Here is a 13,304-nt window from a genome sequence, read left to right as displayed (position 1 = left end):
AGCATTTTTCATCAACCTTTAGTGAGTCAGGAAAAAAAAGGTAAAGTTCTGAATGCACCAAAGAGCCTGTAGTTCCAGATTGAAAAAAAACAATCTTACCAGACCCATGGTTCACATCTGGAGTTAACAGAAACTACAGCTCCAGGTGGTTCTGCTACAGAGACCACCCAGGCTGGGGGAGTCCAAAGCTTCAGGTTCCCAGACCAGTTGGGTGTCCAGCCAGCCGGAAATTCTGGAAATACTACGGGATCTGACCAGGGGTTACAAGCTCTGGATTGCCACTCTCAAGATTTTCACACTCCATACCCCAACTCTACAAGACCGAGCCTGGAAGCTAACCTTCACCTGGGGTTCCCCTTGCCTTTCAGGGTAACTGCTACTGGTTTTCCTTCCCAGGCAACTGAGCATCAAGCCTGACAACAGCTGAGGATCCAGGTGCTTTCTGCCACTCCCCCATGTAGCAATGCTTTGTAGGGTCACATCTTTCTAGCTGGGGACGCTGTGCCTGCCCCCCAGCTGTGGACTCTTGGAGCCTGTCTCAAGACTTCCTACATCTTGGCTTGATAACCTAGGGCTCAGAGGTGGTGGGAGTCCCTGCAGAGGCAAGGCTTTCAGGGCCTCTGCTTTGGAGTCTGCAGGACTCCCTAACAGCCTGCCACAAATCCAGAGAGAGTTCAAAGGAAACCTAGTCTTTGGTATATTGGGAGTTCACTGAGCCAAAGTTATTTTAGAGAAAACATTTTAGTGAATCAGCATCTTTTGATAAAACTAAGCTTTGGCAAAGGAAGAGAATTCCCAGAAGCTTTGGTGGAGAAAGCAATGTGAAGTCAAACTATGGTCTGCCTCACCCCAAGTGCAAGCATGGTGCAACTACAGTGGAAACAGTTAAAGAGAAAGCTGAACAGAAAGGGTTTTTACAGGCTAATTATTGACAGCAGCTTCACAGGTGGATGAGGACTGGATTGCAGAGCACATTTAGACATTTCATCTCTGGGAGCAGTTATCTCCCTGTCCAGGCATTATGGTTCTGATCAAGTAAAATGAATGGAAAAAGCATTCCTTGACTTCAACTAGCTCCAGCCAGGGCTCATGAGGGACATTTATTGCTGTATGACCAAGGCAGCGCACAGGGATGGTAGACTGTGTCTATGTGTTTGCACACACAGGGCTGTGGGTAGAACATGTTTGGTACAACAGAGGTTTGAGCCAGACTGCCGTAATGCAAGTCTGCGGAATTAAAAGTAGGGTGGAAAAAATAGGGCCAATTATTTTTATAGCTTGCCCAAATGCCTCAACTGATCATACTAACTTTAGAAAGCAAAAGGCACTGTGCACGCTTGACAAGTTTGTTCCCCTGACAAGTACATCAGGTGCTCGTGATTCCTGTTTAATTTCCTTCTTTAAGTATACCTCAAACTGTGTTCCTTGTGGGTGTGGTGGAAAGTGGAGGTGGAGAGTGATTCTTCTCTGAAGGAAAATACAATTACCCAACTTCTTTAACTGCTCAAACAGATGACAAGTGAACAGGCTTTCAATGCTCCCCACCAGCTCCAGTTTAAAACAAAACACTCTGCATTATACATTCAGTAATAGATCCATACTCCCAAACTCTCTATAGCAGAAGGGAGCCAGGGGAAAAAAAAAAGTCCCTTTTATTTGCCTTGTGTTTTTCATATTGCAAGGTACTTTTTTTTCTCTGAACTCAGAAGAGAGACTCGCACACATGAAACTGTGCTGTGCTAACTGGGTTGCTACTGGAATACGAACTAGGGTCACAGAGGTGGGGGGTGAGTGTGTGTTTGTGCACTCATGTTCTTTGATGAGTGCCTATCATTCCTGCAGTTTGTTCACCACCTACACACTGTCAAACAATCGCACAGACACGCGCACACTTCTAATCTGCTCTTTTCCAGTGCTAAAAGCAGACAGGGGTGTGGTAATTCTCCAGGTTAAAGATTAACCACAAAGAGGGTGAGAGTGTGTGCTTTTAACAAGTACATGCAGCGAATGTGCAAGGGACAATCCATTTAAGTGTGAACATACTCATTTGTACATTGCAACCTGCATGTTCAACAGCAAGTAAAAATACCAGTATCAGAGAGTACGTGTTTTGGGAGATTTAATCTCCTTTACCCTTTCATCTTTTTTTGCCATGAATGCAAGCTCCTCTGAGTTATTCTCCTCTTGCAGCAATATGCCAATCAATCAGAAGAATAATAGATGAGTACCAACAAGTTAGCACAGTGCTTCTTAATCAGGGAGTCCTGTACAGTTTGAAGAATGCTTTAAAACCTTTTCTTTGGGACTTCTGTTTAATATATGGAAATACTTTCTCTTCTATTTGCTATTTTTAATATGACCACCTCCAAAATCTTGTGTGCCAGTATCCTAGATTAATCTGAGCACATTTCACTGGTGAAATAATATGGTCTCGTTTCTTTGTTCATTTGTACCCAATGGTAGGGGTATTCAGTGGGATTCAACAGCAACTTAACACGATTTCCACTACAATCAATAGTAAAACTCCTAAATACTGCAGCTGGAAAACAATTAGGCTACTACTGAATACATTAAGAAAAAATTCTGATTTGGTGAAATTCAGGTTTGGTGTTGGTGAGTTTGGCTTCACTAATGTCAGGGAAGCTGGCCTTGTTATGATCAAAGCTGAATGTGAACCAAGTACACTAGTCAGTCTGTTTCTGTCTCTGTCTCAGATTTAGCTTCTCCCTGACACTGTTCTGATATTCTTGTAATGATTTCTGTAGACCAGGCCTCCAGTCAACAGCTGAGGACAGCTAGGTCAGCCAATATCACAGTCTTTTGTTTGAAAAGTCTGAAAATGAGGTATTCCAAAGCAAAGATGCTGCTCTGAAGTATTCCCTTCTTTAACTTTGCTTGGGGGAGCCTAAATTTCTGCTTCTGCAGATACCTTGCACAAGCACCTCTCTTTATGCTCCAGACAGAGATAAGTGACTTTTTACAGATTTCAAGGGTGTGATTAGAAATTCACAGCTCCGTGGATTTTAAAGCCAGAGAGGCTGTTGTGTTAATCTAGTCAGAGCTAATGCATAGCACGGATCAGGAAACCATCTTCTACTACTTCCTGCTGCAAGTCCAGCGGCTGAAGCCAAACTAGGATCTAGGTTTTAGAAAAACACACAGCAGCTTATTAAGATGAAGTTCAATAGTCTTTCAGGGGAAAAACTCACCAGAGCTTCTGGTGGCTTGTTCGAATTAGTAACTTCATCCAGTGGTCAAATAAGCCTAGTATTTCTACATTTAATCTGTCAACCTACAGCTTACAACTATTAGTTTCCAATAAGCTTTTTGCCCCCAAGTCTGTAGTATTCTCTATTATCAAATGCCTATCCTCCTTATCAGTATTTGCAGACCATGATTAAGTTATGTCTTAACATGCTTTTTAATAAATTAGGTAGATTGAGTCCCTTGAGTCCCTCATAAAACATGAGCTCAGATTGTTTACTTGCTCTCTCAGATACTTTCTGAATTGTGCCCATTTCTAAACTTTTTCCTTGAAGAACAGGAACCTCAACCAGACATGCTGCATTTCAGCAGTTTTTGCAACAAAACAATGACAATTATTACATGACTTTCAGTGGCAAAAGGGGAAAAGACAGACAAAAAAGGAAGAAATCATAGAATGGGGCAGAAAAGAATGAAAGGAGTTAAAAAGAGGCAAAGTAACAACTGAAAGAAAATAGAGAAGGAAGGAAAGACTCAAAGTAGGACAACGTAGTAAAGAAATAAGTAGCTATTGAAATAGAAGCTCAGGAAGAAGCAAGCAATGATGAAAAGACCATGCAAAGCAGTGTCTATTTACAAGTATGCTTTCAGAAGTTATCTTGGCAGTTCCAAGAGGCTGATGCTCGATCCTGCTACCTATCCCTCCACTCAATTATTTCAGGCAATCAGTGATCTCCGACAGTGATCATTGCATGATCATCCGTGCTTAAGAACACATACTAACGCCTTTGCAGAATTTTCAGAAGCAGAGCTCATGAGCACCACAAGGCACCAAACCAACCAACCAACCTCCCCGAAACCCACCACTCATGTTTGAGTTGAGCTCCACAAGAGAAACGTGGAAGGGACTGTGTCTCTTCCCATCCCCCACCCTGAAAATACCTGCCTTGCTTCAAGGCCAGCACTGGAGGACTCAGTCAGAAGAAACAAAAGGTGCACACACACAAAGCACACATATGGAGCTCTGGGCTCCAGTCATCGAACCTGGGACATCTGTGGCCTTCTCAGGATGCCTGAGTATTCAAGTAATTAGTCCAAGGCCAGCTGTGCCCTTCTCGCTCTTCACCCTTTATGCTCCCATTGCTTCTACTAGGAGTGTCTGTCCAAAGAGTATTTTGTCTGATGGATCACCAAAAGAGTAGGTTTTTTGTTGTTTATTCTTTGGAAGGAGGGAGTGGATGAGAACTAACTGGTTAGGCAGTAAAGAGGAAAGGACTCTTCTGAGTATGTCTCATGAGACACCTCAACGTTTCCAAACAAGCTTTTGCCACATCCGAGGAAAGATTTGCTTTAAGCTTTATATTCTGAAGTTATAAACTCCAAACGTTTGTGCTGGTACTGAAAATGCAACCATCAATAGTGAACCTGTCTGTTCAGAAAAGCTTACTGCTTTACAGACACATTCAGGTCTTGTATTCTGGGCCTAATTTCCCTCTCAGCGATCCAGAAATAATTCAGAGAAATTAATGAACCCTATTTCAATCTCAAGATGCTCCCTATAACACACTCGTTTCTGAAATCTTTCTGCCGATTTGTGCTAGAGCAAACTAGAGGTACCGTGGGAGGCAGGTCTCCACATCAGTGGGGGTTACGACAGTGCGGCTGAAGAAACGCAGCTGAAGCTTTTACCAGTTGTGTGAAAGCAGGAGCGAAAACAGAACCAACCCTTCTGTTCTCATCTGTGAAATTACATTTGTAGCTTTGCCCCCAAACCAGGCTCCCAAACAGGCCCAAGCCGGAGCTGGGAAAGGAACACTGCTCCCCAGCCTGCGTTTATAAGGGCATGACAAAGCAAAAGGCTCGCGCGTGCATTGAGCAGCCCTGTTCTCTGACAGAGCAGCAAGCGCTTGGATGATACATTTACTGCAGCTTGCGCTGCATCGTGCCTGGCCGTGTATCATCTCCATAGCAGCAGTTCTGCTAATTGAGACCAGCTGCTTCAATTCCAAATTCTTCTCTCCAGAAATATCGATACTACGATGTTATGATTAGAAAGCACTTTACCAAATGCCTCTCAATTCTGCACAGCTCAGATGAAGAGCAGCTGCAGAAGGAAGGGACAGTTCCCTGAACATACAGAATAAAACACTGCAAAAACACTGGAGAAATGAAGGCTATAAGAAGCAAGTCAATATAGAATAATGATGGCAGAGAAAGCAGCCTGCTGTATATGCTTGTGCCTGTCATTTTAGATGTTGAAAAGACTGTGAGCAGACTTCTTCCTTATGCTCTAAGATAAATGGCCACAGCACTGCAGTGTTACAGCTTCATGCGGCAGGTGTGCGTATTTGTCAGATCCAGTTTTTCTGTCCAAGGATGGATTAAAGCAAAATCCATCAATCTGGGCCTGGCTTGGGAGAGTAGCTGCGGTCTTGAATCATTTGGCTCCAGGGACTGTTCTGCACGGCCCACTGGCAAAGACAGTCATTGGAATTGATAAGCTAGTAGGAAGATTTGCAAAGTAGGAATGCCACCACACCACCACGACTTGGCTTCACTGTTGGCTATTTCCCTGTGGCTGTTGACTCCACGCAGCAAGCTGTCAGCTGGATGCTTTGCAATGGTCACACTGGGATTGCCAAAAGCTGCAAACATTTTTCCCCTTCGGCCAGGCTGGATAAAGCTGGCTAACAGTACAGTCAATTCCAAATTCACTTAGAAGTCTCAGGCCTTGTCTGTGACCATCAGACACAGGGCACTCCTCAAAAGACATCTGGTTACCGAGTTTATGGAAGAACTGGGCAAACCACTTCAATCCCATCTGTTGTTCCAGCCTCCTGTGCACAGAGAATAGAATCCTTGAAAGGGAAAATGTCACCAAGAATGGTCTGAAAATGAGAATCATGACACAGCACGTGGATTCCTCCTGAGAAGGATGCTGTACAATCTTACAGAAAACATGGCACACTTCAGCATGTGGCCGTGTAAACAAGGGCCTAACACACCGTTTCACTACTCAGATTTCATACTACAACTGAGGTAATGCAACACAACTAAAGCAGAGAGATCACTTTGCTATGCTAAGTGATTTTCCTCCTACTCTAAAAATCAATTTAGTAAATAAAATGCTTTATACAGATACCAGACAGTGTCTCTCAATAAACAAAATGCTCATGTTTTTAAAAAATATTCCTACTATGTTACTCTGGAAAATATTCAAAATGTTTAGAGTCGCATTCAGATTTTACCACTTACACACTTTGCTTTCATTGCGTTCCATTCATCCGCTGAATCTCCCTTTAAAACTGCAGTTTTCTTACCTATTTTGCTTTCTAACTTTTGGTCTGTATTGGAAGACTGTTTGAATCCACAGCACTGCAGGAGAGGGAATACTTCAATGAAATTCCAGTAAGTCTGAACACATTACAATTGAATATAAACTTTAAGAATCCTTCTCTGACAAAAATAAACTCACTGTATGCGTAACGTTCACTGACTACATATTCCTTTAGCCTCCATTTTCTTTCTGCACCTAGTAAGGTTGCTATACTTACTTGTGCTGGGAAGCAGCTGACACAGAAGTACATATAAGAAATAGCAGTGTAAAGATATATGCTCCATGTGCTTAATAGGGAAGTTACGTCAATAAAGTGCTCTACGCTGCATGCAGACCTGTTAGCGTCATCTGCAGGTGACAGCTTGATGGAATTCTGTTATTGCAGTGCAGTTGTGTTCCCTCCCATCAAGCTGAATTTAGCCCTTCCAGTCACCAAATTACATGAATGAACTTCTATGCATATATTTATTTTAGTTTTAGTTTTCCAAGACCAGTCAATGACACTCATGTAAGACCGATATCACAAGACTAGGTAAAAAATTAATTAAGCTCTTCTGAACACTACAGTTGTTGGGACCATCAGGACAGACACTTTGATGGTTTCCAATGGCACAGCTCTGTGGATTGTTAACAGAACTACAACAGCTTTAAACAGTCGCGGACCTTGGCGCATCAGATCATAATGAACCCATGCAGCAGAGCAAGCAGTAGGAGTATTCAAACAACAGATTTGCCAGCCTCTCTTAAATCTCTTCCTGCTGACATTTGTACACCTCAGTTTGCAATGTATCGCAACTATTATGCACTGCTGCAGTGGTGGAAGTCAGATGCCCAACACACATCAGTCCCACCAGAGAAGCAACAACTCTGCAGCTGACCGTTTATTTTGTTCACAAAGCACGGGCATACTCCCATTTAATTTCAGCTGCCCTAGCCTCCCCCATAACTAAATTATTGTTATTATGCTCCACATAATCCTGGTACTGACAGGGATGTTTGTTATACATAATTAAAAATATTAATTTTGGAACAGAAGACACAGAGCCAAGAACTTAATTTTTTTTTAAATCTCCCATTAGAAAATTACCTTCATTAGCACCGACTCGCTGAGCTTCTCTCTGTTGACAATTTTTATCGCGACCTTCTGACACGTGACACAGTGAACCCCCAACTTCACAAGCCCTGCAGGAGAAACAGAGCAAAAGAGAAAGGAAGGATTGGTTAGAAAGAGTCACTGCTGAGATTTTTGCGATTAGTACGCCACCCAGCAGTTGGCAACTTATATGCAAACAAATTTCCACTAGTCTCTCCTCCAGCCAGATAAGGTCTTGTGAGTAATGAAGACCCTGCAGCCCACATTGTGACCATTTGGCAGGGAAGCCACCAACATCCTTAACACTGCTGCAGTTTCCGCCGTTAAAGCTGTATTTTTGTTGAAGCACTGTATTCCAGCTCTCACCACTCAAAGTGTATTCTAGCAGTAAGAAGTAAACTTCTGCCAATTTAACCGCACTAGGCTAAGGGCTTTTGCCAATGCCTGATATCAGCGAAAGCTCCGAAGTCAACAAAACTAGATGGTCAAAGGTCTGCAGTGTAGACATGGCCTCTATGTTTTTCTAGCTCCTTCCAAAGTTTTCATGATCATAATAAAAAGGTACTTAATTATGCTTTCCCTTACTGTTTTAATTTGCCCTGCTGTATAAAGTTAACACTGTGATGAATGCTGTTGTGGCATGGAGGAACATCAACATATGCTGATGCAATTCTAAGTTCTTCTTATTTGTTATTATTTACTATATCCTTGTCCTCAAACAAGTTAGAGTGCTGTTAAATGATTATATTGGCAAAAGGATATGGATGTCCGATACAGAATCAGGATGCCTGAGCTATCACCAAAATATGGAACAAAACCCCAACAATTAAAAGAAAGAGGTAAGTAACACACATGAAGCATTATCTTCTGCAAAATTTTGATCTAAACCTGCTGACTTGCCTGAAAGTACATAGAGATATCTCCCACAAGTGAGTTTAAGATGGTCCCTAAGCTCTCAATTCTATTGCCATTATTAAGAAAACTTGTACCTGGAAAAATTGTCAAGTGAGATCTTGTTTGATTCAGCTTTTACTCTTGTCAAACAGGCCCGTGCAGCACAACACCCAATAGGCTGGATCCCATCCCACTCCACACACAGTATGCCAAATTGCCATTTAGTCTGATTCAGTTATAACTGAAGTATAATGGCACTTCCCCGGTGTCACTGAGACCTGCTGGGCTTCGCAGAGCATTTACGAGCAATGACGTGCATAACAAGAAAAAGCGTAGCTCTGCTTGCAGCTCCTAGGCTGGGTTGCAGTTAAGATTCTCACCCCATCACGTGATGCAAACCACAAAGCCAAAGACGTTGCTTTATCTGCAAACTGAACACAACATAAGTGCAGTCCAGTGAAACAATGAATACAGGACTTCACACTTCCTATCAAGGGATGAATATATAGACTATTGCCTTACTACAAACTGCCCCCAGTGAAGTGAACTGGAGTTTCATCAGAGACTCCAGCAGTCTCCTGCAGATACTTGTCCACCGTTTTGTTACACAGTTAATCATAAATTTGGAACCATTAATCACTGGCTATTATGCTGAGAAATAAACTCCTGACTTGCTTCCAGCCACATCTCTTTTATGGCATGCTCAAGTGTTCTGGATATTTCTAGTCACATAATTTCTCAGTCTCATCTGGTTAAATGCTGACATCCTTACTTTCAGCCATGACATAAACAAGTCACAAAAATTAAGAATGCAGCACACTGACAAATCCATTTGAAACTGTGTATAGCAATAGACTGTCCTCTGCCTGAAGTGGCTGAGAAGCACATCTGGGGGAAGATGCTGTGATGCCCAGCCAATCCTCACTCTTCTATCTAAATTTTGTCTATTCAACAAATTTATAATATTACCCATAGCACTACTGGCTCTATGTTCACCGTTCATAGCAGCTGCAGCCTTACTTATGCTTCTTCTCTTTGGCTTTGTTCTGTGTTTGGATAGTGGTTACTTGGCACCACCTTGTTGAAAGTGTGCAGAGTTTCAATCTGTGCTGATGGCTTCCTTCCTGCTTCCAGCACCAATCACAGCTCTACAGCACAACCACATTGCTCTTTACATCGCTCTTAGTTACTTTCAAATCTTGGCAGAACTTCTAGCTCAGTCCTTTCTATCTAGACTCCCAGGATCTGTGGCACAGTGCTGTACTGTAACATGCTGCAGACTAATTATTTTCAGAGGTCAATAAAGGTGACAAACAACTGCTCTCTGTAACTGGGTCCTTCACCCAAAAGAAAATATAAAGGCTTCTGGTATCTCACACTTCAGGGTTTGATTTCAGATGTTGCTGCTCCCAAATCAAGACGTCCGTCCCACTGAACCTGGCTGATCTGTAAACTATTTTTCCTTTGTCCTCCCTGAAGCACCCTGTCATTGAGTCATAGAAGGGTTTTAACCATAAACTTCTGGGACACCACCATGCTGTACATGCAGTCTTCACAGTGTCCTCTGTCATTCTGGCTACTAACCTATCACAGAAACTCCAAAATTAAGATTAAACCATTCTGTTTACTCCAATAAAAAAGTTAATCAACTGTTAGAAGACACTTCACACCCTGCAAAAATCACGCTGATACTGAATCACACCAATTTTATATTGAATTAATTTCATCAACCTCAGTAAGTCGTTCTTGATTTATACCACAGTACCAGAGGACAGAATGAGAAAACACATGTGAGATTTAATGCATTTTTCCTCTTCTCCTGGTTTGCATTATAAAAATCAAGAAAAAAAATGCACTATCACCACTGTCTGTTTTGTGGAGATAGAACTTTAAGACAGCCCTCTGAACAGTCCAAGATAGCACTTTTCACTGTACTAAATTCACTGAATATAATTTTAGGATAAAAATAAAACATGTCGCTCTGCCTTGCCTCCTCCCCCTTCTCCTAGCCACTTCCTTTTGACATTTACATGCTAGCCTAACCAAAAAAAAATCCCTCTTAGTAAGTCCATCTATAGGATAAGGCCCTCCTGCTACTACGAGGAAATCCCAATTGAGCTTGGGCAGGAAGGGCTTGTACTCAGGACTTCTGTTCATGTCCTGTAGTTCCAGTCCAGTGTATAACTACTCGGAGATGACTTAATGGGGATTTGAACTCCTGTGGGCTTCTGATGCTTAGGAATTCCTTTTACTGACACAGAGAACATAAACCATTCAAGATGTATTATATACCTGCGCAATGACAGACCGTTAGAGATAATAAGAAGCAACTATGTGACTAAACTGCTGAGCTATTATTGAAATGGAAGTGGCAGAAATGCCCACTGAGAAACAAGTGTCCAAGGTGCATTTACAGGGTTGTGAAAGAGGCTGTGGATCTTCTAGATTTTCCGCTCCTGTATATGCAGCTGTTAATGAGCACCTCGAATCTACAGCAAACCTCCAATACAAACATGTCAGTAAGTTAGGTACGTACTTGTAAAGCTTATCTATACGTTCAGGACAGCACAGGTACCTGTGTGGTCCCCAAAGGAATACGTATAAGGCTGCCGCTAGGAGGATGTTTTGCACTGGCTTGACTTAAAGCAAGTCTGCCAGGCAACAAATAGAGTTTGAACTTGTCAGCTTCATGAGTAATTAACCCCTCAAATGCAGGCAAGTAACCATCATGATTGTTAAAGTTAACTCTGGTCTGTCCTGGCAGAAAATCTAAGATGCTGTGGGAATCAAGCACTTCAAGTTTCCCCCAACCACCCACATAGCTGTCACAAACACTCACTCCTTCAGGCACACTTCAGATTTCCATCCATAGGTGGTTCCTGGGGGCTCGTGGGCAGTGACGTGCTGGGCTTTCAAATAGGCTGTTACATCCTCTGAGCTGCAAACATTGGGCTGCTTTTGTTCTTGGCCACTGAACTGCACCAGAACTAGCCTTATAATTTCAGGTTGGGGAGTAAAGAAAACATGAAAACGCTGAAAAGCAAGGGGATGTGTAAGCTAACATTGTCTTTTCATTTATAATTAAAAGTCATGATTTGAAAACCCATGAGCATGAGGAACCCCAGATGACACAAGGGCAAGATGCCATTCAAGGAAGAAGAGCAAAGGGAAGTGTACAGGCCTGACACAGCCTAATGCTGCGCTGACCTGCTAACAACCATGCCTGCTCATTCTGCTGCTGGTAAACTCCCATTCTGCAGACACTTAAAGATACACAGATCTTTTCTGAAAAGGACAGGAGCTTATGTGATGAGCAAGGGACAGATTTAGATCAGCTGGACACACAGGCAGCCCATCGTGAAGCAGTACAGAGAGGTGTCCTTTATTTTACCCAAGAAGAATTTACTGTGGGGATGGAGAAACAAAAGCTTCCCTCCAGCTGAAACAATATATTCACTGTGAACCCATGATCACAGCAAGTCATCTCCGTGGCTCATCTTGTAACTGGCAATCACCTCCCTGACTTTTCAGCCAATGACAGGATTTCCGAAAAGGCTGATTTACTTTTGCCTTGAATTCTGTGTAGCAATTTTCTCTACCACAGACTGAATAAAACACTAAGAGTTCAGAGTTGGTGCTATTTCATATCCACTTTACAGTTGTGTAAATAGCAGCATGAGGGAACACAACTATGGGTAGTAACACCTTACTAATGATCCTGTTATTACAACTCTTCATGAGAGAAAGAAAAGTTCTGGGAACAAGAGAGAACTGTTTTTCAATCCTATCCAAACTTGGAGTCTGCCAAAGACACCAGTCTGAATAAAATTATCATTTTGAGAGAGAGAGACTAATAAATAAGGAAACAACATTGTTGTTTAAATACAGCACTTATGGTATACTCATTGTTAATGAATAACGTTCCCACAGTCTTTCAGAAATGTTAAACACAAGTAACCCATTATCCTGATTTTTAACCATAAGGCCCATAACTACTTCAAGAAGTGGAATAAAAATTAGGTATATTTGCTACATTTAATACATATGATTTTTCCAATGGTAAATGGAGGTCTTTCATTTTCTTTTAAAATAAAACCAACCCAATGCCCTATTTGTAAGTATTGTTGAACTTCTGTAGTAGGCAAACTAGCCACTGATCTCAAAAGATCATCTGCATGTTGCTTGCTCTTCATTTCACTTCAGAGCACGTTGTCAAAAAACTTCTTAAAAAATCTAAGCAGAAAGGCCTGGTCTGGCCCATATTATCTATTTTGGCTGGATGAGCAATAAAAGGAATGTCTAGAGAGAAATATCACTCCTCTGTTAACTTGAGTTAGCTAATTGCCAATTAATTCAAGTCAATGAATATTCTGCAAATGTTAATCTAGGCACTACAGGACACAAACATTTGTGGTTTACTTCAGGGCTCAGGCTAGTACTGGTAACAAACCACCTGGATTAAAGGAGGAACAAAAATCTTATACTGAACAAACTCAAGTACACTGTTTTTTAAAAAGCTTAGTGTGTGTACACCACTGCTGCATACGAGCTTTGTACATATGATCTTTATATACAAGTAATGTAATTTATCCCCACAAATTGGAGGCTGCTGTTATAAATCTTTAAAGTATGGATGCTCATTCCTGAAAACTACATGCACTAGCATTTGCAAGATCTGCCAGTTTAGAAAATCAACCCTGAAAGCAAACAAAACCATTAACACAACTCAAGTGGAACATAGGACAATACCTAAAATGTAATATTCTTGCTCTTTAT

The 13,304-nt window shown here is 41.8% G+C and overlaps 1 protein-coding gene across 14 annotated transcripts in view; it reads right to left on the bottom strand.

The window, feature by feature from the left end:
• Positions 1-13,304, bottom strand: part of BRSK2 (BR serine/threonine kinase 2) — a 323,582-nt gene that overhangs the window by 152,935 nt on the left and 157,343 nt on the right. For all 14 annotated transcript variants that reach the window (XM_069803589.1, XM_069803593.1, XM_069803595.1 and 11 more), the window contains exon 2: positions 7,629-7,723. In XM_069803589.1, coding sequence (XP_069659690.1) covers positions 7,629-7,723 — 95 coding nt within the window. The remainder of the gene's footprint in view (positions 1-7,628; positions 7,724-13,304) is intronic.

This window comes from Haliaeetus albicilla, chromosome 16 (assembly GCF_947461875.1).
Source record: "Haliaeetus albicilla chromosome 16, bHalAlb1.1, whole genome shotgun sequence".
NCBI classification, from domain to species: domain Eukaryota; kingdom Metazoa; phylum Chordata; class Aves; order Accipitriformes; family Accipitridae; genus Haliaeetus; species Haliaeetus albicilla.
This window is presented reverse-complemented; position numbering and strand designations above follow the sequence as displayed.